This window comes from Prenolepis imparis, unplaced genomic scaffold (genome assembly GCF_030444845.1).
Source record: "Prenolepis imparis isolate NDT839.2.m4 unplaced genomic scaffold, iyPreImpa1.0 SCAF_3, whole genome shotgun sequence".
NCBI lineage: Eukaryota > Metazoa > Arthropoda > Insecta > Hymenoptera > Formicidae > Prenolepis > Prenolepis imparis.
The window spans coordinates 1,673,052-1,698,448 of NW_028141161.1; the positions used below are offsets into that span (position 1 = coordinate 1,673,052).

Sequence of the window (25,397 nt, forward strand, 5' to 3'; positions counted from 1 at the left end):
GCAGAATTTTCAAAAAATGCATTCGACGACTGCGGTGTCAACGCATCATTATCTGTCATCGCATTTTTCTCATCTGTATATGCGTACGGCTCGTTCGACAAACTTGTCAAATTTTTACAAAATTCACGAACGTCTGATAGAGATCCCATAGAATCATCATCATCATTGAAAATATTAATATTTTTTTCCGATTGAAATTTCTGTGTCGCGCATACATTGACAGATGATTGAGAAAATGTATCCATAGAAGATAATGATTGCGATGTCGACGTGTCATCATCTACATTTCTTTTATCCTCGCATGCATATAATTGATTTGATGTACCTGGAATTTCCGATGTAGATCTTTCCTCGATAATTCTCTCTTCATTGATGAAAGAATTCTTCTTACTTTGTCGTATCAAATGCATTCTCTTTTTCATAGAGATACGTTTTGCCGACAGATTTTTATTATTAATATATTTAGACATAATGAGAGTATTATATATAATATCTCGTATGTCTATAAATAATATACTATATAATAATATTACACTCCAAACAACAATATATAAAAACAAAAACTCAACACTAAGAACAAAATACTCTGTACGCTGTACTTTGCTATAATGGACTGTAATAAAAACTGATACTCGATATATATGAAACAAAAAGTAGTCTACAAACGCTTCGAAGTCAACGCACCAATCACGACATAAAAGTATTTCATTGGTCGCGCGATACACTATTGCAAATGATTGCATTCGATAGTTCGATACCTTTATTTGAGTAATGGCGAATCGAGAGTATGGTAAGTAATCGTTTTTTTTATTTATATATGCATTATTATATGTACATGTACATATGTACATACTAAATACATGTTTACTATATGTACACTTATCAAATTTCATGTAAAGAATTAATTATTTACATATGACATTTAGAATTTTATTCTCATAAACAAGTTATTGTTCTAACCTCAACCTCTGTCATTTTTTCAACATATACATATATTTATATAAGTATATACATATATACTTATATAAAGAACCTAATATTTTGTATGTATTATATATATATATATATATATATAATGAAACATTTTTTTGCAGCAATACCGCTACCACCACCATGTGGACCACTCGTGCCTTTTGAGCACGTGCCGGTTGAGCACGTGCCGATTGCCCCCGTGCCGCACGGCCTACCTCCGCACGGCCTACCTGTGCACGGCCTACCTGTGCATGGCCTACCTGTGCACGGCCTACCGGTGCACGGCCTACCGGTGCACGGCCTACCGGTGTACGGCCTACCGGTGCACGGCCTACCGGTGCACGGCCTACCGCCCAGGGCACCTGGATGCATCATAATGCCCAGCGCACAACCACAACAAGCTGTAAGTAATCTTTCGAAACACATTATTTCATAGAAAGGTTGTATTGACGACCAAAAACTGGAATTCGTTTATTAGATTGGAGACATAACGTTTCGACCTCTGGTTTAGGTCATTATCAAATGTACGTTGAAAAATTATTACATAATTACACTATGCTAAGGAGTAACAGAGATATATATATAAGCAATGAAATATAAACTATAAAAACTCATCAAAATAGTTTAATGTTTTGTTGCTTCACTGTTCGAAAACTCACAGTTTCTGTTTAGTCTTTTTAGAAGAAACATGTAATACATACTCTATTAACCATTCTTACATCGCACATATTGTGTATATAATGGCATCAAAAAACACATTATAATTAACATCTCTAACTTATAAGTTTTTATAGTTTATATTTCATTGCTTATATATATCTCTGTTACTCCTTAGCATAGTGTAATTATGTAATAATTTTTCAACGTACATTTGATAATGACCTAAACCAGAGGTCGAAACGTTATGCCTCCAATCTAATAAACAAATTTAATTAGTCCAGTTTTTGGTCGTCAATACAACCTTTCTTTAATTTTTATGACTGGCGGTTTGTAAATACATATTTTTATAAATTTAACATTATTTCATATACTAATATAATTATAATATAATTAATTTAATATTATAATTTCACATTAATTTAATATACATATATTATTTCCCTTACTAATATATATTATTTATATTAAATAATAATATAAAATTATTTTTTTATAGCTGTCTCATTCAGAACGACGTAGGCGGTATCGCCAACGCCGCCACGAGCGACGGCTACAAATTGTGGAGTACCCGCCGCCACCACGACCACCATCTCCGCCAGCATCCCAATCAGCATCGCAATCACCACCGCCATCACCACCACCACCAGCATTACATTATAAAAATCGGAGAGGCCGGGGAAGAGGTCGCGGAAGAGGAAATAAAGTCTATATATGGAATCTATATTGATATATATATACATCTATATGTATTGCATCTAAACGTATTATTATATTTACATATTTTATATATTTCTAAAATAAATTAATAAATATAATAAATAATATATAGCTAAAAAGATTATTTTTCATTGTCAATTATATTCGTGTGCACAGTATATTGATGTTAGTACCTACACGGACGCTACTACAAACGCGATGCAAGAGAGATAAAGACAGAACGATTATCTCTCTCCTTGTCAATCTGTCAGAATGTTACCACGAAAATTTCCCTATGAGCTGCTCTTAGGTATAGCTCTAGTGAGATCCGCTTATCCCATTTTTTGCATCGAAGAAATTATATAGCTCCATGAAACTTTTTTTAATATATTCTTTATGTAATTACGCAGTACCAGACAGAGTCGGATTTTGCATTTTGGCTCTTAAAAATTTATAATAAATAAAATACAGACTCGCGGCTAACCCAACCTTACCCGTTGCTAGCTGCACATTTCCCCAAGTTTATTTAAAAATTTTATTTTTACCTTTTTTTAATAAAATAGCTCTGTAGCTGATTACAGTCGAGCTTACTGATTAAGAATATCCTAAATTTAATAAGATTCATTCAGTATTTTGGATAAAATTTGGAAAAAACGAATCCGTAGTTGTCGGCCGGCCGCTGGAGGTCTCCACCGTGTCCCCTGCCGACCCTTAAAGGTAAGTTTTTATAGGGATATCATTCATTTTTGTATATGATTTAGATTTACTAGGGTTGCTCAAATAATGCCATTTTTTTCAGAAACTATTTATTAAACAGGTTTAAAATGTTTTACATACATAGATATTTCTTCTTTTTAAATATATATTATTTTTTAATATAATCTCAATCAACTTCTATAACCTTATACCAGCATGATACAAGTATAATATATGTATGTCTTTACTGTATCAACTCTTGTTTTTTCTACGTAACCATGTCATCACAGCTTCAATCATCCCCTCATCATCTTCCCAATCTTATTTCGCAGAGATCTTTAAATTATATGTTTAACACAGTTTAGCGATAGCTTCCAATATTTAACTTTTTGAACCACTTAATTAAATGCACTTCGCGAAATACGGTTGGAAGATGAAGAGGGGATAATACATATAATACATATAATGTATCGTACTGGCATAAAGAAATAGAAGTTGATTGAGATTACCATGTATATTGTGTATAAATTGTTGAATAAATATTCTGAAAAAATAATGTAGGGCATTACTTTTTGAGCAAGTCTAGTACTATTTCAAAAAATTACAATGTCCTCATTCTGTACCTGTAATGTAAAACATATTTAAATCATTAGAGTATGTACATATATACAAAATATATTGTTTCTTTATTTTATATTAATAATTATATACTTATGAAAGAAATAGTAGGATGGCAGGTTAACAAGAAAGTAATTATTATAAAAGAAATATAGTACATCTCACATATAAGTAGTATTGCATATCACATGTATGTAGTATATTGCATATCACATGTATCGTTACCATTTTATTTTACTATTTCTTTCATAATAATAACTACTTTCATGCTACGCTACCATCTTATTATTTCTTTCATAAGTATATAATTATTGATGTAAAATAAGGAAGCAAATAAAAGCTAATAATAATAAATACCCACACAGCACATAATATCGTACGAATATTTTATATTCATTCTGTGAATGTACGTACTGTACGTAATATACTGAGAACATCTCTATAATATCTTGTGTAGTATATTATTTTTCGTATATTCTCAGGATATTATCAGAACATCTTGTGTAGTATATTATTTTTCGTATATTCTCAGAATGTACTTTTAATATCTCTTATAATATATTATTTTTCGTATATTCTCATAATATACTATTGAATTACGCGCATTTTTACTTATGAGCGGATATGTATGCCATTTTGGATACGTAATTTCCGCTATTGCCGTCATTTGTCTTTTCCTTGTTCTTCTTCACTGACCACGTGCAAGTGCTATGTGCAATCTGGTGCAATTATATTACGATTGTGATTAATCGCAGGTAATCCTTTTTATTTTCAAATAAATTAAATGTAAAAAGGGTATTTTATAAAAGCTATTCAATGATTTATTAATACTTCATAATTATAAACACACAAATTAACCTTATTAATGCAAATTATAACCTCACAATCGAATATTATAATGTCAATCAAAAATATGTATTTTTATGTGAAATTCTTATTATTATGTTACAGCATTTGCACAAAAAAGGACGTCATTATCAATTGTCGTTTATTATATCAATTATCATTTTGTGATCTCTGCAGAATCTTTCTAAAGAAAAAGTGTTCTCCGCATACACATATATACATATGTATATAGATGAGATGTAAATGTGAAAAATAAAAGTGAAACTCTGGATTCAAAAATCAAGTGAGTTTTATAACATATTTTAATTATATTAGTGTGTACGATTAAGTAAGCTAATTGTTACTGCAATTCACTTTTAAAACGATCTTAAAAGACTAATGTATGCCAATACTCTATATTTGTATTGTGCGCGACGGAACTTGAGATCCGTGTTTGGAGTCTAAGAAGGATAGAAAGAGTCGACAAAAGCGTAGCGTTAACACTCACACTATATTTAACAAGAATCACACAAAAAGAAACAATGATACAATAAAAGTTACACTATTAAACAATGAGAGTTCGATAATTTGGTAGCGATCCGCAAGCAACGGAATGCGCGAGAAAAAGACAAGCTATCTATTTTCCAAGGTTTTAAATCACACTCTGATCGCGTCGGTAGTCTAATCGAAAAGAGGCGCCGCGGCCGGTCGAGAGGGGCTTTTATAATAACAATATTCGAGAATCTTCGAGACGCTTTAGAATGTTCTTAAAACCGGTTAAGGGCGATAGGAGAATGACGGTGTAATTCTCAACCATGATAACAATTATAGTTTGTTGTTATTTTGCGTCTCCTCTCGAGCGGCCGCGGTCTTTATTCTCTGTCTCTATTGTAGAGTGAGATAGCGCGAGCGCTTATTAACAAAGGTGCGGGGAGTTCGTACGTTCCTGCGGCCGAGCGCTAACTTCTTAAGTAGCGTAGATGATTTTTATATTACAAGAATTCGCTAGCATGTTGCATGTTGCATGGGAGGCACGAACGGAATTAAGAAGTTATTCTCCTTACAGCTGTTTTTTATTGATTCGAGGATCCGATCTCGAACAGTATATTACACATTGATAATGAATGAAAGATATTGCATACATATAAAATAATATGTTAACTAGGCTTTTAAAACCGTTTTAAAAGTTAATTGCAGTAACAACTAATATATATTAATATATGTATTCTTATATGAAGTTCTCATTATATGTTACAGCGTTATTTGCACAAAAAAAGGACGTCATTATCAATTGTTGTTTATTATATCAATTATCACTTTGTGATCTCTGCAGAATCTTTCTAAAGAAAAAGTATCTCCGCATATACACACACATATATATATATATATAGATGGGATATGTAAAAAATAAAAGTGAAACTCTAGATTCGCAAAAATCAAGTGAGTTTTATAACATATTTTAATTATATAGTGTGCGATTAAGTAAGAGCTAAGTTATTACTGCAATTAATTTTTAAAATGATTTTAAAAGTTAATTTCAGTAACAACATATAGCTTATTAAATATATGTTAGATATTATTAAATGTATTCTTATGTGAAATTATTATTATATGTTACAGCGTTTGCACAGAAAGAACATTATTATCAACTTCGTGATCTAATACTTTCTGTGAAATAAGAAAAATTATATACATATATATAATAATAAATAATAATAAGTAAAATGTTTATATAAAAAAATATAAAAGTGCAATTATACGTTCAAATAATATATGTGCAATTATAACATATATTTAAGAAATTTGAATAAAAAGATTTTATGTGTGAACAAAATGTTAATATTTTACACAAATTTTTTTTATTTATAGTAAAATTTATAATTAAATTTATAGTATAAATATAAATGGATTATATATATATGTACCGTAAACACTCGAAATCTGTTTTTCCGTATACTTAGTAGTCAAAATTTGCATATTTTTACTAGTAAGTATATGAAAAAACAAATATGGGGTGTTTACGGTAACATATATCATTTATATTTATATATAAAATATAGAAAATATAAGTTAATCTATAGAATGTCTTGAGTATATTATTAGTACATTATTAGTACATATATGTATATACCAATGTCATACTCAAGACATTCTATAGATATACTTATTATATACTAAAAGATATTTTCAGTATGTACTGCAGGAAAAATCGGACATAGTAGCATTCTTAGTACATACTCAGTATATCGCAGTATGTATTTCGAATGTTCCTAGAACATACGCAATATACTTTTGTGATATTTTCAGAACATTCTCGGAATTTACATGTGCTGTGTGGGTAATGTAAAGATAATAATGTTATGAATGTTATGAGCTATAAAAATGTATATAAATTCTTTATTATAGCTCATATCATTTATAGCACTATTATCTTTACATTATTTATTATTATTAGCTTCCTTATTTTACATCAATAATTATGTACTTATAAAAGAAATAGTAGGATGGTAGCGTAGCATGAAAGTAGTTATTATTATGAAAGAAATAGTAAAATAAAATGGTAACGATACATGTGATATGCAATATACTACATACATGTGATATGCAATACTACTTATATGTGATATACTATATTTTTTTCATAATAATATAATAATAACTATTTTCTTGTTACGTAACCATCCTATTATTTTTTTCATAAGAATATAATTGTTAATATTGTTATAAGAAATATAAAATAAAATAATTACTTGATTCTTATAAATCTCATCTTCTTCTTCTATCGATTATGACCCTCTGGCTGGATTTTCTTATAATAAATAAAAACGAGCTAACCGCACACTTAACCTATGTCACATGTCACATATCACATACACGTTATATATATTATATATATATATATTATTATATATAACCTCGCACGCTACTAATATCGCAGAGCGCCACTAACGCCGTCTGTTGTGAAACGTGAGAACTGGACAAGATTACTACTACATGAATCTATTGCATGTGTTGTTTACGTGTGATATACGTGTATGCATGTGTTGTATACGTGTGATTAATAATACGTGTAGCACGATAGATACTACTATGTATGCGTGAACGATGATGATGATGATGATGACGTGGACGTTTCTTAAAAGAAATTTTTCATATTTAGACTTTGCATTATGATATTTCCGCTTACAAAGCACGTAGAGCAAAATTAAATACACTTTCATTATATAAATCGAACTCAATCTATCGATTAAGCCTAGTAAAAACTCGATCGCTTCAGTCGTTATTGAGCATCCGAATCTATGACTATCTCGAACTGTCCGATTCGCGTAAAGATACACGGTGCCTCGCTTCTAAGAGTCGGCTTCGCCCTAACTAGGCGCGAGACACTACCGTGTCTCTTGATATTGGTCGAAAGATTATATACATGGATTTGGCGTTTTTCGGTGGCATATTATAATCATACTTTGTTAATCATACAAGATACTGCATTGAGGATTTGGTATCTGACTTACACTGATGGATAATCATTTATTTGGTTCCTATGATATGTCAAATTTTTATATTCTGACCTAGTTTGTTCGAATCTTGAAATAAATTGATTCGACATATATAAAATTGTGGCATGTACAACTTGGATCTTACTAATTATACAAGATATTATATGTAGGATTCTGTTATTTATTCATTTAGACTGTTTGATATATAAAATTGGTTTCTGCGATACATGTAATTTATGATTTTATACCTATATTGGTGTGATAATGAATAACAAGGATTAGACATCTTGTATATATATGTATACGTATTATGTATGTATGTAAATATAAGAAATATATGACGCATACAGATGTATGTGTATAATACATATATATATATATAACTGGATATTATGTAACTTTCTAGTAAATTACAATCTAATACAGTTCAATTTTTTCCAATTGATATAATCGACGATTATATAATCCAGCAAACACAGGAGATGTAACATATATCTCTCAGAGTTATAACATGATGTATCATACCCAGCAAACACAAATATATAACTGATATTTCCCGTTATATAACCAGAAAGTATCTGGAAAATATCATTGATATGTAACTAATTTATGTATACAGGGTGTTCGGGAACTCCGGTGCCAACCGTTGAGGGGTTGTAGGGTAGGTGAAAATATGCAACTTTTATTAATAAACATGTAGTCTCCGACGACGCCTGTCAACGATGCACGACTGCAAAGCAGAGATGGCGCTCCGCGCTCAGCGGCGCCTGCGCACACGTACGAGGCTCTTTCCTTGTGTTCGTGGTGGCAGCGTCTCGAAACTGGCATCTCTGCGACGCAAAGCAGCGAACGCCTAGTCCACACTGATCTCAGTTCAGCGTTTTGTTTCGGAAATTAAATCGACATGTTTACATTTGCGGAGATGACAGACATGCATCTTGTGTTCGGTGAGGCTCGCTGCAATACAAGACTTGCTGAAAGGATCTACCGTGAGAGATTTCCTAATCGGCGACACCCCTGTCGGAAAACATTTGCAGCCATCGATCGTCGCTTGCGGGAACTGGGAACGATGACGGTGAACAGATTAGACACCGGAGCAAGAAGACTTGTCCGGACCGTTGATTTTGAGGAGGATATTCTGGAAAGATTTGAAAATGAACCGTCCACTAGCACTCGCGCCATCGGCCATGCTATGGGAGTCGCCCACAATACTGTCTGGAAAGTCGTACACGAACAACAATTACACCCCTACCATCTACAGAAGGTGCAAGCAATGGGCCCAGCTGACTTCCCGCTTCGTGTGAATTTCTGTCAGTGGTACCTTAATCGCCTCGTAGACAATCCACATTTTGGTAGCATGGTTTTGTTCTCTGACGAAGCGCAATTCACAAAGGATGGCCTCTTCAACAGCCGTAACAGCCATCTTTGGAATGACGAGAATCCTCACGCGAAACACATCAGGACCCATCAGCAACGGTTTTCTGTAAACATTTGGGCTGCAATCTTAGGTGATCAATTGATCGGCCCGTTCGTGTTGCCACCTCGCCTGAACGGGAACAATTACTTGCAGTTCCTCCGCGAAACCCTGCCTGAGTTAATCGAAGATGTGATGTTGTTTGTACGTAATCAGATGTGGTATCAGCACGATGGTGCGCCGGCCCATTTCTCCCGAGCAGTGCGGGACTATGTTGATCAAACCTACCCTGGTCGCTGGATAGGCAAAGGAGGTCCAGTTGCATGGCCACCTCGCTCCCCAGACTTGACTTCTCTGGATTTTTTCCTTTGGGGTCATGTAAAGAGCCTAGTGTACGCCACTCCTGTAGAAACAGTAGAGGACCTGACTGCGAGGATCTTCAATGCTTGTGAGGTCGTCCAGCATACACCAGGCATTTTCGAACGAGTTCGGCAAAGTATGGTGCGGCGGTGTAATGCCTGCATTGAATTAGGAGGTCGCCATTTCGAGCATCTTTTGTGATTGCATTTTTTGTGAAGGAAAAATAATAAAGTTACTGGCGTCGACAGGCGTCGTCGGAGACCACATGTTTATTAATGAAAGTTGCATATTTTCACCTACCCTACAATCCCTCAACGGTTGGCACCGGAGTTCCCGAACACCCTGTATAATACATATATGTGCTTTTGCTTATTTCATATATGTAAAAATAGCATATAAAAGATACATAATTATACTACTATCTGATACGTATCATTATCTGTGAAACGATATTATGTAGTATAGTAGCATGATTATGTAACATAAATATATTTACATTATATAGATATATCTCTGATATATCAGAGAAGTACTTTTGTTGCTGACATTTTTAGCAGTACATGTAACATACATGTATGTTACTTATTATGTAACTATGTATAACTATGATACGTATCAGATAATAATATAATTATATATCTTTTATGCTATTTTTACATATATGAAATGTAAAGCAAAAACACATTTATGTATTATATACATAAATTAGTTACATATCAATGATACTTTCCAGATACTTTCTGGTTATATAACGGGAAATATCAGTTACATGTGTGTTTGCTGGGAATAATAATGTATTATTTATATAAACATTATAAGTATATACATATATGTTTGATTATATAAATAAGTATATTTATATAAATATAATTACATATATGTAATAGATATTTATAAGCGCAATACGCTCACACATATGAACAATTGTGTTGAAACATGTAATAAAGGCAGACACACATATGATATACTGTTATCTATGCGCTTCGCTTCGATACTTTTTGATACGCGTGCAAAGCGATAGAATAATAGAAATATATGATGTTGTCTTTTCAATATATTGAACACAATTTTTATTCGCTTTTTTATTGCCCTGTAACATGTATAACGCTGTCGGTAATGGCAGAACTACAATTATCGATAATTATCGACAATTTTAGTTCCACACAGATGAGGGCGCAAATCCGTTGGAGTTCGACCATCCGACTAGGATCCCCTTAACTCGCTCGTGCACCCTTTGGTGTGCACGAGCTACAAGCTCCATGGGCGGAAGACCCGCCATCACCGAGGCCGCCGCATGCGACACCGTCCGGTAGCCGCGGACGACGCGGATGGCCACTCGGCGCTGGACCCTTCGCAGGGTATCTCTTATGCGCCTCGTGGCCACCGCCTCGCCCGCCCACACCGGTGCCCCGTAAAGGGCCACCGCATTGACGGTGTTTGCGTAAAGGCGGCGCAAACGATCGTTTGGTCCTCCTAAGTTTGGCAGCAGCCGACTAAGGGCCGCTGCTACCCTATCCAGTTTCACGGCCAGACGATCAGTGTGGTCGATGAAGCTCCATTTCCCGTCCAATTGGACACCCAAGTACTTCATACTGTTCTCCAGTCGGACGGGGATGTCATCCACCCTGATATGGGTCATTGGTGGTCTCCCATGGAGGCCATCGTGAAAGAAGATGGCCTCCGTCTTCTTGGGAGCCACCCTTAGGCCCATGTTCCGTATGGATCGCACGACTTGCGCCATCGCGAGGTTCGCCATCCTAATAGCTTCCCCCCAGTCTTCTCCCCCAGCTAGCAATAGCGTGTCGTCTGCGTAGCAGACGACATTGCAGCCGGGGGGGGAGGGTAGTCCGTAATATGCTGTCATATGCGATGTCCCACAGGAGGGGTCCCAGAACGGACCCCTGCGGGACACCGCAATGCATCTCCCTCTCCCGTTGGGTCCGCTCTTGTCACGGTACCCCAGGCCCCTATTCTGGAAATAGGACTTGACAACCTCCACGAGATATTGAGGGACGCCATGGTATATCAGGGCGTCCCTCACCTTTCCCCAGGGCAGGTTGTTGAAAGCGTTGGTTATGTCTAACGATACTGCCACCAACACCCTGCTCTCTTCCATACCGGATTCCGCGAGGGAGCGGACACGAAGAATCCGTTGTTGATCGCCCCTCGCGGAATCCGAACTGTTCCTCGTGGAGGTTCGGTCCTACTTCCTTTAGATGCCGGACGAGTCGGGTCGCTATTATGCGTTCCAATAGCTTCCCGATCTCGTCCAGCAAACATATGGGCCTGTACGCAGAGGGAGTGCCCGCCGGTCTGCCCCCTTTTGGGGTGAGGACCACATTGGCCCTCTCCCAGACTGGGGGGACCGTCGCACCCTGAGTGAACTAGTGCCGCCGTGGTGAAGTGTGAGTGTTCTGCAAAAATGGAGGAATTAATAGCGTCTCAAAAGGATCTTCTCGGGCGCATTGCCCGATCCTACGACAATCTGAGGAAGGCCGGAACTGCTAAGATATCAGTTTCTCTGGTCCAGTCGGCCTGGATGTCGGTCCTGGAAAAGAAGTGGGATAAATTCGAGGAGCAGCACGAAAGTCTGCAACGCGAGTATGGCGATAAACTCGCGGGAACGGAATACGTCACCTCGGACCTTGTTAGCACTGTCAAGGCCGCCTTCATCCAACAGCAGGTAAAGTTCCTCGAAATCGAGCGACAATTTGCTGGCCCGTCGGCAGAAACCAAGACCGCACCAAAGGAGGTCTCGTCATCACGCAGCGACCTGCCCAGGCTCCATTCTCGGCCAAGTTCGAAGACTGGCCTGCCTGGCGGGATTTGTTTAAGTCGATGGTCATCGAGGAGGTTGCCTTATCAAAGATAAAAAAATGCAGTACTTAAAGTCGAGTGTAAAAGGCGATGCCGAGCAGTTGATTCGTGACCTGCCCGCGACGGAGGACAACTTTGAAAGTGCCTGGACCATGCTGACGGCACACTTCGAAAATAAACGGCTGCTCGTGAGAGCTTACCTGGCCGCCTTTACGGCGCTTCCGCGGATGAAGGCGCCATCCGCCGCCGGGCTCCATCGGATCTTCCACGGCGTGCTATCCACCGTCGGCCGCCTGGCGGGCATCGATCGCCCGATCACCGCATCCACGGACATCTTCGTGCACTTTGTGGTCGAGCTCCTGGACTTCAAGACGCGACGCGACTGGGAGAAATCGTTGGGTAAATCTTCCGAGCCTCCTTCCTACGAGGACCTTCGCGAGTTCCTGCAGAAGCAGCTCATGACGCAGGACGTTATGCAGACCGTCAGCGGGGAGGCGTACAGGAAGTCCACGGAAAAAACCAGCGAGAAGTCCAGCGGTTTAACGCGTGCCAACCACATAGGACATAGAGGGTCGGAACTCAGCCGCAACTGCCCCCTCTGCAAGAAGGAGCATTTTATTGCGTACTGCGATCAGTACAAAAGGAAGTCGGCTCAGGAAAAGCGCGAAGCGGTGGGTACTCACCAGCGGTGCTGGAACTGCCTGGGTCGCCACCAGCTCTACGATTGCACGTCAGCAAAGGTTTGCGCCAAGTGTTCCGGGCCTCACACGACGCTGCACGACGCGTTCGCGGTCGTCGCGTTGCCAGCCGCCGGGAGTACCTCATCACCGACAGTGCACGTCGCCAAGCGACCGGCAGTCGAGTGCGGGCCGGTTCTTCTCGCGACCGCTCGCGTCATGGTTGTGGATCGCGCGGGCACCCGCAATGCGGTTCGCGTCCTGGTCGACCCAGGGTCCGAAACATCGCTGATCGCCGAATCGCTAGCGCAACGACTCCGTCTGCCGCGAACTCCAACGTCGGTGGCCATCTTCGGCATCGGCGGTGTACAGACAGGCTACTCGCGAGGACGAATCACCGTCGAAGTGATCGCGCGTGCCGGATCGTTCTCGCTGTCCGTGTCTTTACTCATGTTGCCGCGCCTTTCGATCTATAGTGGTGCGTTGGCTGGAGGACCCCGTTCGTGGCCACACATCGAAGGACTCGAGCTAGCGGATCCCGAATTTCATCGTTAGGATCCAGTGGAGTTGTTACTCGGAGCCGACGCTTATAGCAGTATCGCCCTGCCGGGCATTCGTCGTAGAGGCACACTGGAGCCAATCGCGCAACAAACCAGTCTCGGCTGGGTACTCTTGGGCGCGGTGGGAGACGGTCACGCCGCGACTCCAGTACTGTCACTTCAGTGCTCCGCCGTGGAAGAGCTCGTCGATATAGTGCGACGATTCTGGGAGACCGCCGCGCGAGGCCTGGCCACTGACTGTCGACGAGCAAGCATGTGAGGAGCATTTCCGGAGCACTCATGAGAGGCTGGCCGACGGTCGATATCAGGTCCGATTGCCTGTCCGTCCGGAGGTGCCGGACCTCAGCTTTACACGCCGCGCTGCATCGCGCTTGCTGGGTGTCATGGTGCGGCGATTCAGCCAAGACCGCGATTTTGGCACCCTGTACCGCGACTTTATGCGAGACTACATGTCGCCGGTCGCTGAGAGGCCATCCGCTCCAGGGATGTGCTACCTCCCGCATCATGGAGTGTTGCGGGGTTCCGGCGCCGATGCAAAGATCCGCGTCGTATTCAACGACTCAGCGCGCACCGCTGCGGGTGCGTCACTCAACGCCTCGTTATACGTCGGCCCCAACTTGGTGCCGGCGCTGGTGGACATCTTAACTCGTTGGCGGAGACACCGCTACGTCTTCATCGCCGACGTGGAAAAGATGTACCGCCAAATTCTGGTACACCCTGAAGACCGGGATCTTCAGCGAATCCTGTGGGGAGAAGAGGAGAAAGTCAGAGAGTACCAGTTAAATACGGTGACCTACGGCCTTGCAAGCGCGCCGTACCTTGCCATACGCGTGCTACGACAGCTCGCGACGGACGAGCAGGACCGCTTTCCGCTCAGAGCTGAGGTACTTAGACACGACGTCTACATGGACGATGTACTCACCGGAGCGGACAACCTGGAGGCGAGCCGTCGGCTTCTGGCGCAAGTATCGGCGCTCTGTATGGCGGGCGACTTCCCGCTGCGGAAATGGGCCGCCAGTCACGAGACCCTCCTGGAGGAGATTCCGCCTGAGCATCGCCTGGGGACGTCGGCGGGCGCTCGACTACCGTCGGACACTCTGTGCTTGGCTTACGTTGGAACCCGGAGACAGATGTCTTCGCGCTCTCGGTCCGTAGGGTCCCCTATAGCATTCCAACGAAGAGAACGGTACTTTCGCAGACGGCGCGACTATTCGACCCGCTTGTCTGGTTAGCGCCAATGATCGTTCGAGCGAAGCTCCTCGTCCAAACAGCGTGGCTGCAACAGCTGGACTGGGACGCTCCCTTAGCCAAGGAGGAAGCTACAGCATGGAAGAGCCTTGCACAGTAACTCCCCTTACTAGAAAAGATTCGATTGCCGCGTTGGCTGCGCTGCGACGCCCCAGCAAGCGTCATGGAGCTTCACGGGTTCTCCGACGCATCGGAACGCGCATACGCCGCCGTAGTCTATCTGCGCTCGACGGTAAACGAGCAACCAGCCATCTCTCTGGTCACCGCGAAATCCAAGGTCGCCCCGTTGAAGCGAATCTCGCTGCCGCGACTGGAACTGTGCGCTGCCGCCTTGCTGGCCAAGCTGATAGAGCAAGTGCGGCTTACCCTGGACCTCAGGTCATCGGTTGTCCACATGTGGACCGACTCCACGGTCGTCCTTGGCTGGGTGCGTGGTCACCCTGCGAGATGGACCACATATGTGGCGAACCGAGTTGCAGAGATTCAACGGGCAAATCAGGATGCGAGGTGGGATCACGTACCTGGCCGAGAGAATCCTGCAGACTGCGCTTCTCGAGGAGTGTCCCCGAGAGAACTGCTGGACCACCGCCTCTGGTGGCAGGGACCGCGCTTCCTCACTGAGAGTCCGGAAGCCTGGCCGTCGGACGTCGACTTCGCGGAAGACGCAGATCTCCCAGAGCAGCGGCCCGCACGATGTCTCGTCGTCGCCGAAGCTCAGAAACCCGAGGAACTTCGGCGATTCTCATCCCTTCGCCGACTACTGCGGGTCTCAGCTTGGATCTGGCGATGGCGCCTCCGCCACGCCAACGAGGGACCGCACCAGCGCGACCTGGAACGGAGGCGGAGTTGGAGGCAGCGCTCATCCGTTGGATTCGGGTGGTTCAGTTCGTCGGCTTCCGGACGGACCTGGACGACGCTCGAGCGGGTCGACCGGCATCAGGACGGAGCCCACTTCGCAAGCTGACACCTGCTCTTGACGATGCGGGGATCCTGCGAGTCAAAGGATGCCTCAAACATGCACTACTGGATTACGATCAACGACATCCAGCTATACTACCAACGGAATCTCACCTCACCTACCTGGTGGTCGACGAATGCCATCGTCGTGCCTTGCACGGGGGTGTCCAGGCCACGCTGGCAAGCGCCCGGAGACGCTTCTAGATTCCTCGAGGCCGCCAGCTGATCAGACGATACATCCACCGCTGCCTACCATGTGTGCGATAGCGGGCGGCTACGCCCCAGCCGATGATGGGCGACCTGCCGCGGGCGCGAGTCACCCCTGGCAGACCGTTTCAACACACTGGCATGGACTTCATCGGCCCCATCTGGCTCCGCACCACGAAAGGGCGCGGTAACAAAGCGTACAAGGGCTTCCTGGCCGTCTTCGTCTGCTTCAGCTCCCGCGCAGTACACCTGAAGGCGGTCAGCGACTACACCGCCGAGGCCTTCCTCGCGGCCTTCCGTCCCTTCGTGTCGCACCGAGGCCTGTGCGAAACTGTGTATAGCGACTGCGGAACAAACTTTGTGGGAGCCGACGGCCAACTTCGAGCCCTCTTCGAGGAGGCAGGACACGATATCCACAAAATAGTAGGACACCTGGCTGACGAGGGCATCCGGTGGTCCTTCAACCCGCCAGCTGCTCCACACTTTGGCGGCCTTTGGGAGGCCGCGGTGAAAGCACTGAAGCATCATCTCCGACGGGTCATCGGCGAGACGAGGCTCACCTATGAGGAGATGTCCACACTACTTGTGGAAGTCGAGGCGTGCCTCAATTCAAGACCACTCCAGGCCTTTTCGGACGATCCGGAGGATCTTGCCGCCTTAACGCCGGGCCACTTCCTGGTTGAAGGCCCTCTGCGAGCTATCTCGGAGCCGCCACTCACCGACGTGCCATCGAATCGGCTCACCCGCTGGCGTCTACTTCAACAGATGCGCGACCATCTGTAGCAGCGTTGGGCCCAGGAGTACCTCCAGGGACTCACACCACGCCCGAAGTGGTGAACCACTCGTACTCGGGGGAGCTTGAAGGAAGGACAGCTGTGTCTCCTCAAGAGCGAGATTACACCTCCGTGTCGGTGGCCGCTCGCCCGCATCACGCGACTGCACCCAGGAGAGGACAACCGGGTGCGCGTAGTCGAGATCCGGACCGCCGGTGGCGACCTTACACGCCCGGTCGTCAAAATCGTACCGCTGCCAACAGCGGACAGCGTGAACTCAGATACACCTGCGTAGGTCGCGTTCGAAGCGAGCATGGTTTCTGTAATTAAATCACCTTTGTAAATACCCTGTTAATTTCACCATCCCAGTCATTCACATAAACGTAATCATAACTTTGTACTTACACCCAGTGTGGCGATATGGGCCGGGTTTTTCGCGCATGCGCGGCCAGTACGCTATCAGTAAAGTACCTATTTCCAAGAAAGAAGGATATCGCCGCGCAAATTTTTTTTTAATTTTTGAGACGATTTGGATGAAAAAAAGTAATATCATTTGAATTATAGAGGTTTAACTATTATGTTGACACTTGATCGATGTTTCAAAATAAATAAATGTTTATAAACCAGTAGCATTTCTTTCGTTATTCAAATGATATTACTTTTTTTCATTTCATTATTTGTTTTTCCACAATAGTTGGTGGCAAACATTCAACGTATACGTCTCGATAAAAGTCATCTTTTAAAATATTAAGAAATGTATACTGCAGAGGAGTATACGGATATGATAATCGCGTACGGTTTAGCCGGAGAAAACGCTCGTGTCGCGGCTCGTCTTTACGCGGAGCGATTCCCCAGACGTGATCGACATCCTACTTATAATGTAATTCTAAGATGTGTACAACGCGCGAGAGAGACAGGCAATCTTCATCCAAATCGTCGAGATGTAAATGTACACTTGCATTATGGTGTGGACGAGGAAGAAACAATTCTAAGAGCATTTGAAGAGAATCCCCAGAATAGTGTGCGACGCGTAGCTTGGATGCTTGGTTTCTCGCGATACGTGGTGCACCGTACTCTACGTCAAAACGGATTGCACCCGTATCATTTTCAGCGAGTACAACAACTTTTGCCGAGAGATAGAGAACAGCGCGTCTACTTTTGTGAAGGTATTTTAATTATCTTAATTTCATGTGTTTGAATTATTAAAACAAATTTTTTTAGTTAAAAAAAATATTAACAATTGCCGAAACACACGTAGGATTTCTCGCTCAATGCTGACGGGATCAATTTTTTCAGACCGTATTCTCTGGACCGACAAGGCGACGTTTACGCCAAACGGGGTATTTAATAGCCGAATTTTTTAATACTGGGCTGAAGAAAACCCGCACGTTGTTCGGCAATGTACGTTCCAGAATCGCTGGACAATAAACGTATGGGCAGGAATAATTGCGAACCGAATTGTAAGTAATACATTTTTTTATTAATTAAGGAATTTTCTTTCGCAGCTTTAATAGATAATTTTCTTTCCATGATTTTCAGATCGGCCCTTATTTTTTGCCGCCGCGACTAAATGGCGAAATTTATAAACATTTCTTGGAAAATGAGTTACCTGTTCTACTCGAGGATATTCCTCTCGACGTAAGAGCAGGTCTCATTTTCCAACATGATGGGGCACCTGCGCATTTTTCGCGTCAAGTGCGCGATTTTTTAAATGCGCACTATCACGAAAGATGGGTCGGTCGAGGTGGTCCAATTATTTGGCCAGCGCGATCGCCAGACCTCAATGTGCTCGACTATTTCGTGTGGGGTCACATTAAAGATTTAGTCGAGCACAGGCGTGGTGGCACACAAGTAGAGATGCGAAAGGCAATTCTCGCTGCTTTTAATACCATCACGCCGGAAATGGCGTATCGGGCTACGCGACATATCATTCAAAGAGCCGAATTGTGTTCGCACGAAGCAGGAGGTCATTTTGAACAACTTTTAAATTAAAATTTGAGAGTGGATTAGACCTACGGGGGATACCACTTTAAAGAAAATGCGCCATGTTATCTACCGCAAGGTGGTGTGGAAAAGATAACAAATTTTTTCTATGCCGCAAAGAGAGAGAGAGAGAGAGAGAGAGAGAGAGAGAGAGAGAGAGAGAGAGAGAGAGAGAGAGAGAGAGAGAGAGAGAGAGAGAGAGAGAGAGAGAGAGAGAGAGAGAGAGAGAGAGAGAGAGAGAGAGAGAGAGAGAGAGAGAGAGAGAGAGAGAGAGAGAGAGAGAGAGAGAGAGAGAGAGAGAGAGAGAGAGAGAGAGAGAGAGAGAGGAAGAGAGAGAGAAAGAATGTCATTGAATTATTATTAATTATTATTAATGTAAAATCTCAACAGAACGTATCCGAGTACTATCGAGTGATTTGCATCGATTTCTTCTTTCTATGCATGCTGAATTTCGACAAGATGCACTGTAAATAATTATGTAATATAAGATTAACAATAAATGTTGAATTACGCGAGAAATAATGGAAATGTTATACGTTTTCATTATTTTTCGTGTAATTTTACACTTATTATTATAGTAAATTTACGTATTTTTTAAATGATGCACATTGCCAAATATGATGTCGACGCAACTACAATGATTTTAAAATCGTAGAAAATAGTTTGTCAACATTTTTCTTTACAAGAGAGAGGAAGAGAATAAGAGAAATAATTGGACGCAAAGCTCCAGCTCATACGTACATTTACACACCCGTTGTCTTTTGTTGAACGTCCCTGCTACCGCTTCGCCCCTCCTCCACTCCTCCCTCCCCCAGCAACGGCGTAACAATGGGCTGTCTCTTTTCGCCGCGCACACTAGTTGGCCGATCTTTAACAATTAATTTATCATTAACTATTGTGAATTTCGCAAAATGGTACAGGACTTTTCTACTCGGTTTGACCCACTCTACTGTCTACGAGAGGTGATTCGCGAGTCACCGGACATCCTGTGTATATATATGCAACATTTTCTTTATCAATTCTCAAAAATTAAAAAAAAATTGTCTACACACACACACACACGCGCGCGCGCACATATATAAAAATATTATTAGCTCCATTTATTATTGTAGAATAAAATAAAGAAAAGCTGAAAAGGGGAAAGGGCTAAAATAACTATAAAAATAAAACACTTTTAATATAACTCAAAATAAAATATTTTATTTGGCAGAAAAATATTAAAGAATACCAACATTTGTTGCAAGGGTAAGGAAAACTGCCAAAAACCTTACCAGTATGCATAAACAAAAAATTAATAAACAAAAAATATTAACGTACTAGAATAATAAAGAAACATCGGATAATAAATTTTAAATAAACTATATTTTATAATAAACTATATCTTATAATAAACTAAAAATAAAATAACGTTTTAAATGGATTTTATAACACACATATATATATATGAAACTCTAAATATAAATATAATTAAAATCAAATTAATGTTATAAACTTAATTATATAACAAATTATAATTATCTAATTAAAATAAATAATTATAGAAATAAAAATAGAATAATAATTATATATTTAGAAATAAAATTATAAAAATAAAATTGCACAAAGCTTTGATTTTTACAAGTACACAAGTTAATGTTACAGGTACACAAGTTTACGTTATTAAATATATTATGACTCTGAAAAGAGAATAATAATTAAACTCTGAAAAGAAACAAGTTTATAAAAACACATAACTAACATGCATTAAGAGAATATTGGCTAGATGTGTGACTCTACAAAATAAAATAATTAAATAATAAAATTAATGAAATAATAAAATAGTAAAATAAAATAATATTTAAAAGTGAAAAAAAAAAACAAAATGATTAAGAACCATCAGGTGTGCATTGTTCTCCTTATAAATTTTGCGCGTTATGCAGTTCCAAATGCCTGGCGTCTACTTCAAAGTTTACACAATTAATGTTTTGTGATTGAAAATGAGACCGAATAACACAAATCGCGGAAACAGTATCATTACACAATCGGTTCCTTTTTTTATTTTTTTATATCTGTTACTATTGAAAAAATTCGTTCGGCCTCGGCATTCGAATGGGGAAAAGAAAGAACTATTTCGATTAAAGATTCTAAATTTGGAAACATCTTTTCCCCAGAAATATCTTTAAATTCTACTATTTTTTTCCACATTAGATATATTTTTAAAGACGCTAACTCTGTTTTCTGCTCATCATCAAAACATGATGGCAAAATTCTCCATTCAAAAGCTAACTTTGTGATATCAATATGTCCTAATCGCGTAGCAATGTAGGTTAAATCTTTAATTTTAAGTCTACCTTCTTCATAAAGAGCAATCTTCGGTTCTAGAAAAGTTAATTGTTCAAATAATTTATCTTTATATGGTAAACGCTTCAGCATTTCTCGAACTGCTGTGATATAAAAATCTAAACATTTTAATTTAATTTATTGCGCGCATTCCAAAGATAATGTTTCTAATAATGTATTACATTCGGGTCCAAGATATATATTTTCAATATGTTGAATATTATTTTGATCGTCTATATCAATTATACAAGAAATTTTTAATTTTTTTTCTCGATCTACAAATCGATGGGATATTTTAAAAAAACATTTCGGCAATTCAGACAGCTATGGTTTAACACCCAAAAATGTATCAGCTACACGATGGTCATTGCGTTTAAATGCAGTAAAAGCTTTACGTTATAATTTACCAATTATTTATGATAGTTTTCTAGAGATTTTTGAAAGTTCAAATGATAATATTGTTAAAAATACAGCTCATAGTATCGCCAAAAAAATTGCAAATTACAAGTTTATATTATCCGTACTCTGCTGGTATATTTTACAAAGAATTAACATTGTTTCAAAATCTTTGCAATCGCATGAAATAAATATATCACACTGCATAAACTTAATTGAAAATGTAATTGTTTTTTTAAGAGAATATCGTGAAAATGGTTTTATTAACATTGAAATAAATGCTAAAGATATAGCAATTCAAATGAACGTTTCTCCAGAGTTTCCACCTGTGTCGCAATTTCGTTTAAGAAAACGAACACAATTTAGTAATGAATGTCGAGATGAACCAATTACAGATGCCAGGCAAAAATTTAAAGTAGAGTTTTTTAATTATATAATTGACGTAGCTCTAAATTCTTTGGAAGAACGATTCGATCAGCTTAATTGTCACAGTCACGCTTTCAAATTTCTGATGTATGATATAAATGCTTCTGATATTACTTTAAATCAATGTAAAACTTTAGAATTAAAACTTTATAACAAAAATACAAATTGTTCTGATATAATTGCTATTGAATTATTTGACGAGATAAATTTATATAAAACAAAATTTCAGATTTACAACAAAACATTTCGCAATCTCCAATTAATATTTTAAATAAATTAGCTCAAAATGGTTTACTGGAAATATTTCCCAACTTAACAATAGCTTTTCGGATATTATTAACTATGCCAATATCTGTGGCAACTGGTGAGGCAAGTTTTTCAAAATTAAAATTAATCAAAAATTATTTAAGAAGTACAATGTCGCAGACGCGTTTATCTGATTTAGCAATCTTATCGATTGAAAATGAATTGGCCAACAACCTCGATTACAAAGATGTCATAGAAATATTCGCAAAGGCTAAAGCCAGAAGACAGAATTTTTAAATTGCCTTTTTTATTTCATTTATTGCAACTGGGCGACAATTTTTGTTTACCAAGTAAGAACAAAGATCGAGCTCTTATGGAATTTATCAAAAGTATAGAATATAGTATCGACAGAGTGGAAGTGGGCGTTCGGCCTTTGGTTCGCCAGAGGTCGTCGGCAATTGTTAACAAGTTGGCCAGTTGCAACCCTGAAGAATCTTTGTTTGATAAGGAACTCTCGGGCGCGTCCCTAGCAGCGAGAACGTTTATACGCGATAACCCTAATATCATTTTTATGCGAGCCGATAAGGGCAATATAACGGTCGCCTTAGAAAAGACATCTTATTTGGAAAAAATGAAGGTCCTCCTTGGTGATACAAATATTTACATTAGAGTAAAGAAGGATCCCACCAGAAGAATTATCAACAGTTTGCATGAATTGCTTACAAGGTGGAAAAACTTAGATTACATATCCGATACGACATACAGGTCGTTGAATTGTTCGGAGGGGGTACTGCCGAGAGCCTATGGGCTCCCTAAGATTCACAAGTCGGGCTGTCCCCTGCGAATCATCGTCTCCTCACTGAACACGCCGCTGCATCGTCTTGCGACGTTTCTCCACAAAATCATATACAAGTCGGTCCCAGCGGCGGACAGTCATGTGGAGAATAGCTTTCGACTGGTCAACAAACTCGATGGAACTTACATTGGTGACAATTGTGAACTTATTTCACTGGATGTGGTCTCTCTATTCACTAACATCCCATTGGATTTGGCAGTCGACGGCATAGCCGCGAGGTGGAATTTCATAGAGAATAACTGTACGATACCGCGCATGGAATTTTTGGGGGCAATCCGGCTTGTTCTTCACTCAAGTTTTTTCACCTTTGATGGCATAATCTATCAACAAATCTTCGGAGCGCCCTCTGCTGGGCTCTCCGCTGTCTCCCATAGTAGCCGATTTAACCATGCGCGATTTGGAGAGCAGGGTGATAGGAGACCTTCCTTTTGAACTCCCGATCTACGTACGCTATGTTGATGATATCGCGTTGGCCGTCCCTCCCGGGACGAGCCAGGAGATACTAAGACAGTTTAACGCGTGTCATAATAGATTACAGTTCACTTTGGAAAGGGGGGGGGGGTAATAGACTCGATTTTTTGAATGTTACATTCATTCTAAACCGGGGATATGTTGAATTCAACTGGTACCATAAACCAACATTTTCGGGAAGATATTTGAATTATTACTCCTGTCACCCTCTCTGCCACAAGAGAGGCACAATATTTGGCCTAATAGATAGGGCTTTCTGGTTATCACACCCAAGATATCACCAAAAGAACCTCGAATTGGTCATTGGGGTGTTACGTGATAATGGGTATCCATTGCAACTGATTTTTGAAACACTTCACGAAAGGCTTAGGATTTTGTTTGCGAGAAATAAAAATAATAATTCAGGTGACGCTAACAGAACACCTGATACTAATTCGGCCCGCGTTGCATATTTTAATGTCTCATACATACCCAAATTTTCCGAGCGGTTTAGCCATGTGGTCCGTGATCTAGATGTAAAAATGTCCTACACAGGTTTGAATAAGTTACGCTCGTTTATCCGCGTGCATAAAGACACACTGCAAAAAGACTGGCATAATAACGTTGTATACAAAATCTCATGTCAAAATTGTAATGCCTCTTATGTCGGTCAGACCAGCAGACAGTTGAGAACACGCATTAGAGAGCATAGAAATCATATAAAAAGAAACACCGCGCAAAAGTCCGTGATCACGGACCACAGGCTGAATAACCACGAATTTGATTGGGATAACGTTGAGATCTTGGATGAGGAACCGTTTCTAAGAAAGAGACTTGTATCGGAGATGCTGTTTATCAGGCGCCAGATAAATGGCCTAAACCGACAAGAAGACACAGAGTGTCTAAGTCAAGCATATATATCTGTTGTGACAAATATGCCACAAATTTCCTGAAAGACGGTCTTCGTTTAGTTGTTATCGAATTCCTTTATAGAGCCATAAATCATTCGTAACATTAATTTCCATTGTATGTTGGAGAGAGGGAGATAGGGAAAGGGGGGGAAGCGAGAGGAAAGGGGGACAGGGATAGAGGGAGTGAGACGGAGGGGGGGGAGAGGGGGAAAAAGGAATAAAAAAGGGGGGAGAAGGAGGGAAACAAGGGGGAGAGAGAGGGAGAGAGAGAGAGAGGGAGAGGGAGAGGGATAGGGAGAGAGAGAGAGAGGGAGAGAAATAAATTCCACATATTGTGTTTGACATTGACATCGATAACAGGCTATGAGCCATTGTATGGCGCCTTATAAATAGCATCAAACCGAATACCTTCTTCACTCGTGCGTCAGACACGTCCGCGTACGGTCGTGTGAACGGGTGATGGATGAATGTGTGAGGAAGAGTGAGCCCCCTTTCGGAAATTCCTTACTATACTCTTCATTAGAGTCCACATTTGAGTACCTCATGGCATATTATTTCACTTTGTCTATTTAGTGGGGTATCGATCGGGGGGCTCATGGCTTTTAGCGCTGCGTGCGTCAGTATGTAGATTCCCCATTATAATTTATTGTACTAAAGTTACTAAAGAAGGTCCAAAGAAAGGACCGAAACGTTTAAATTTAATAAATTTGTTATTTCAACAAGTTTGTGTTTAGTATTTGCGTACCTACACCCCACGCGTGGCTCCATATAGCCTCCTTCTGAATTTGTAATTTATCAATGCAGGGAGCCTACACTGTTGACTTATTTTTTAT

At 40.6% G+C, this 25,397-nt stretch overlaps 3 protein-coding genes across 3 annotated transcripts; all 3 read left to right on the plus strand.

The window, feature by feature from the left end:
- Nucleotides 1–12,614: 12,614 nt before the first annotated feature.
- Nucleotides 12,615–14,051, plus strand: LOC145934204 (uncharacterized). The gene is made up of 2 exons (XM_083034574.1): nt 12,615–13,637; nt 13,788–14,051. The coding sequence occupies exons 1-2, from the start codon at nt 12,615–12,617 to the stop codon at nt 14,049–14,051; spliced, it is 1,287 nt and encodes a 428-aa protein (XP_082890700.1).
- A 124-nt stretch (nt 14,052–14,175) lies between these two features.
- Nucleotides 14,176–15,140, plus strand: LOC145934205 (uncharacterized). Its single transcript, XM_083034575.1, has 2 exons — nt 14,176–14,904; nt 14,991–15,140. Exons 1-2 carry the CDS (start codon nt 14,176–14,178, stop codon nt 15,138–15,140), a joined length of 879 nt encoding a protein of 292 aa, XP_082890701.1.
- Nucleotides 15,141–16,288: 1,148 nt separating this feature from the next.
- On the plus strand, nt 16,289–16,987 carry LOC145934207 (uncharacterized). Its single transcript, XM_083034576.1, has one exon. The coding sequence runs from the start codon at nt 16,289–16,291 to the stop codon at nt 16,985–16,987; it is 699 nt and encodes a 232-aa protein (XP_082890702.1).
- Nucleotides 16,988–25,397: the final 8,410 nt, after the last annotated feature.

Excerpts from the sequence above, each read along its gene's own strand:
- LOC145934204 (XM_083034574.1), top strand. The coding sequence starts at position 12,615 with ATGCAGTACTTAAAGTCGAGTGTAAAAGGCGATGCCGAGCAGTTGATT. Across the intron at positions 13,638-13,787 it reads GAGGACGAATCACCGTCGAA|GATCCAGTGGAGTTGTTACT; the intron begins GTGATCGCGCGT and ends TTTCATCGTTAG.
- LOC145934205 (XM_083034575.1), top strand. The coding sequence starts at position 14,176 with ATGGTGCGGCGATTCAGCCAAGACCGCGATTTTGGCACCCTGTACCGC. Across the intron at positions 14,905-14,990 it reads ACACTCTGTGCTTGGCTTAC|ACGGCGCGACTATTCGACCC; the intron begins GTTGGAACCCGG and ends GTACTTTCGCAG.
- LOC145934207 (XM_083034576.1), top strand. The coding sequence starts at position 16,289 with ATGGGCGACCTGCCGCGGGCGCGAGTCACCCCTGGCAGACCGTTTCAA.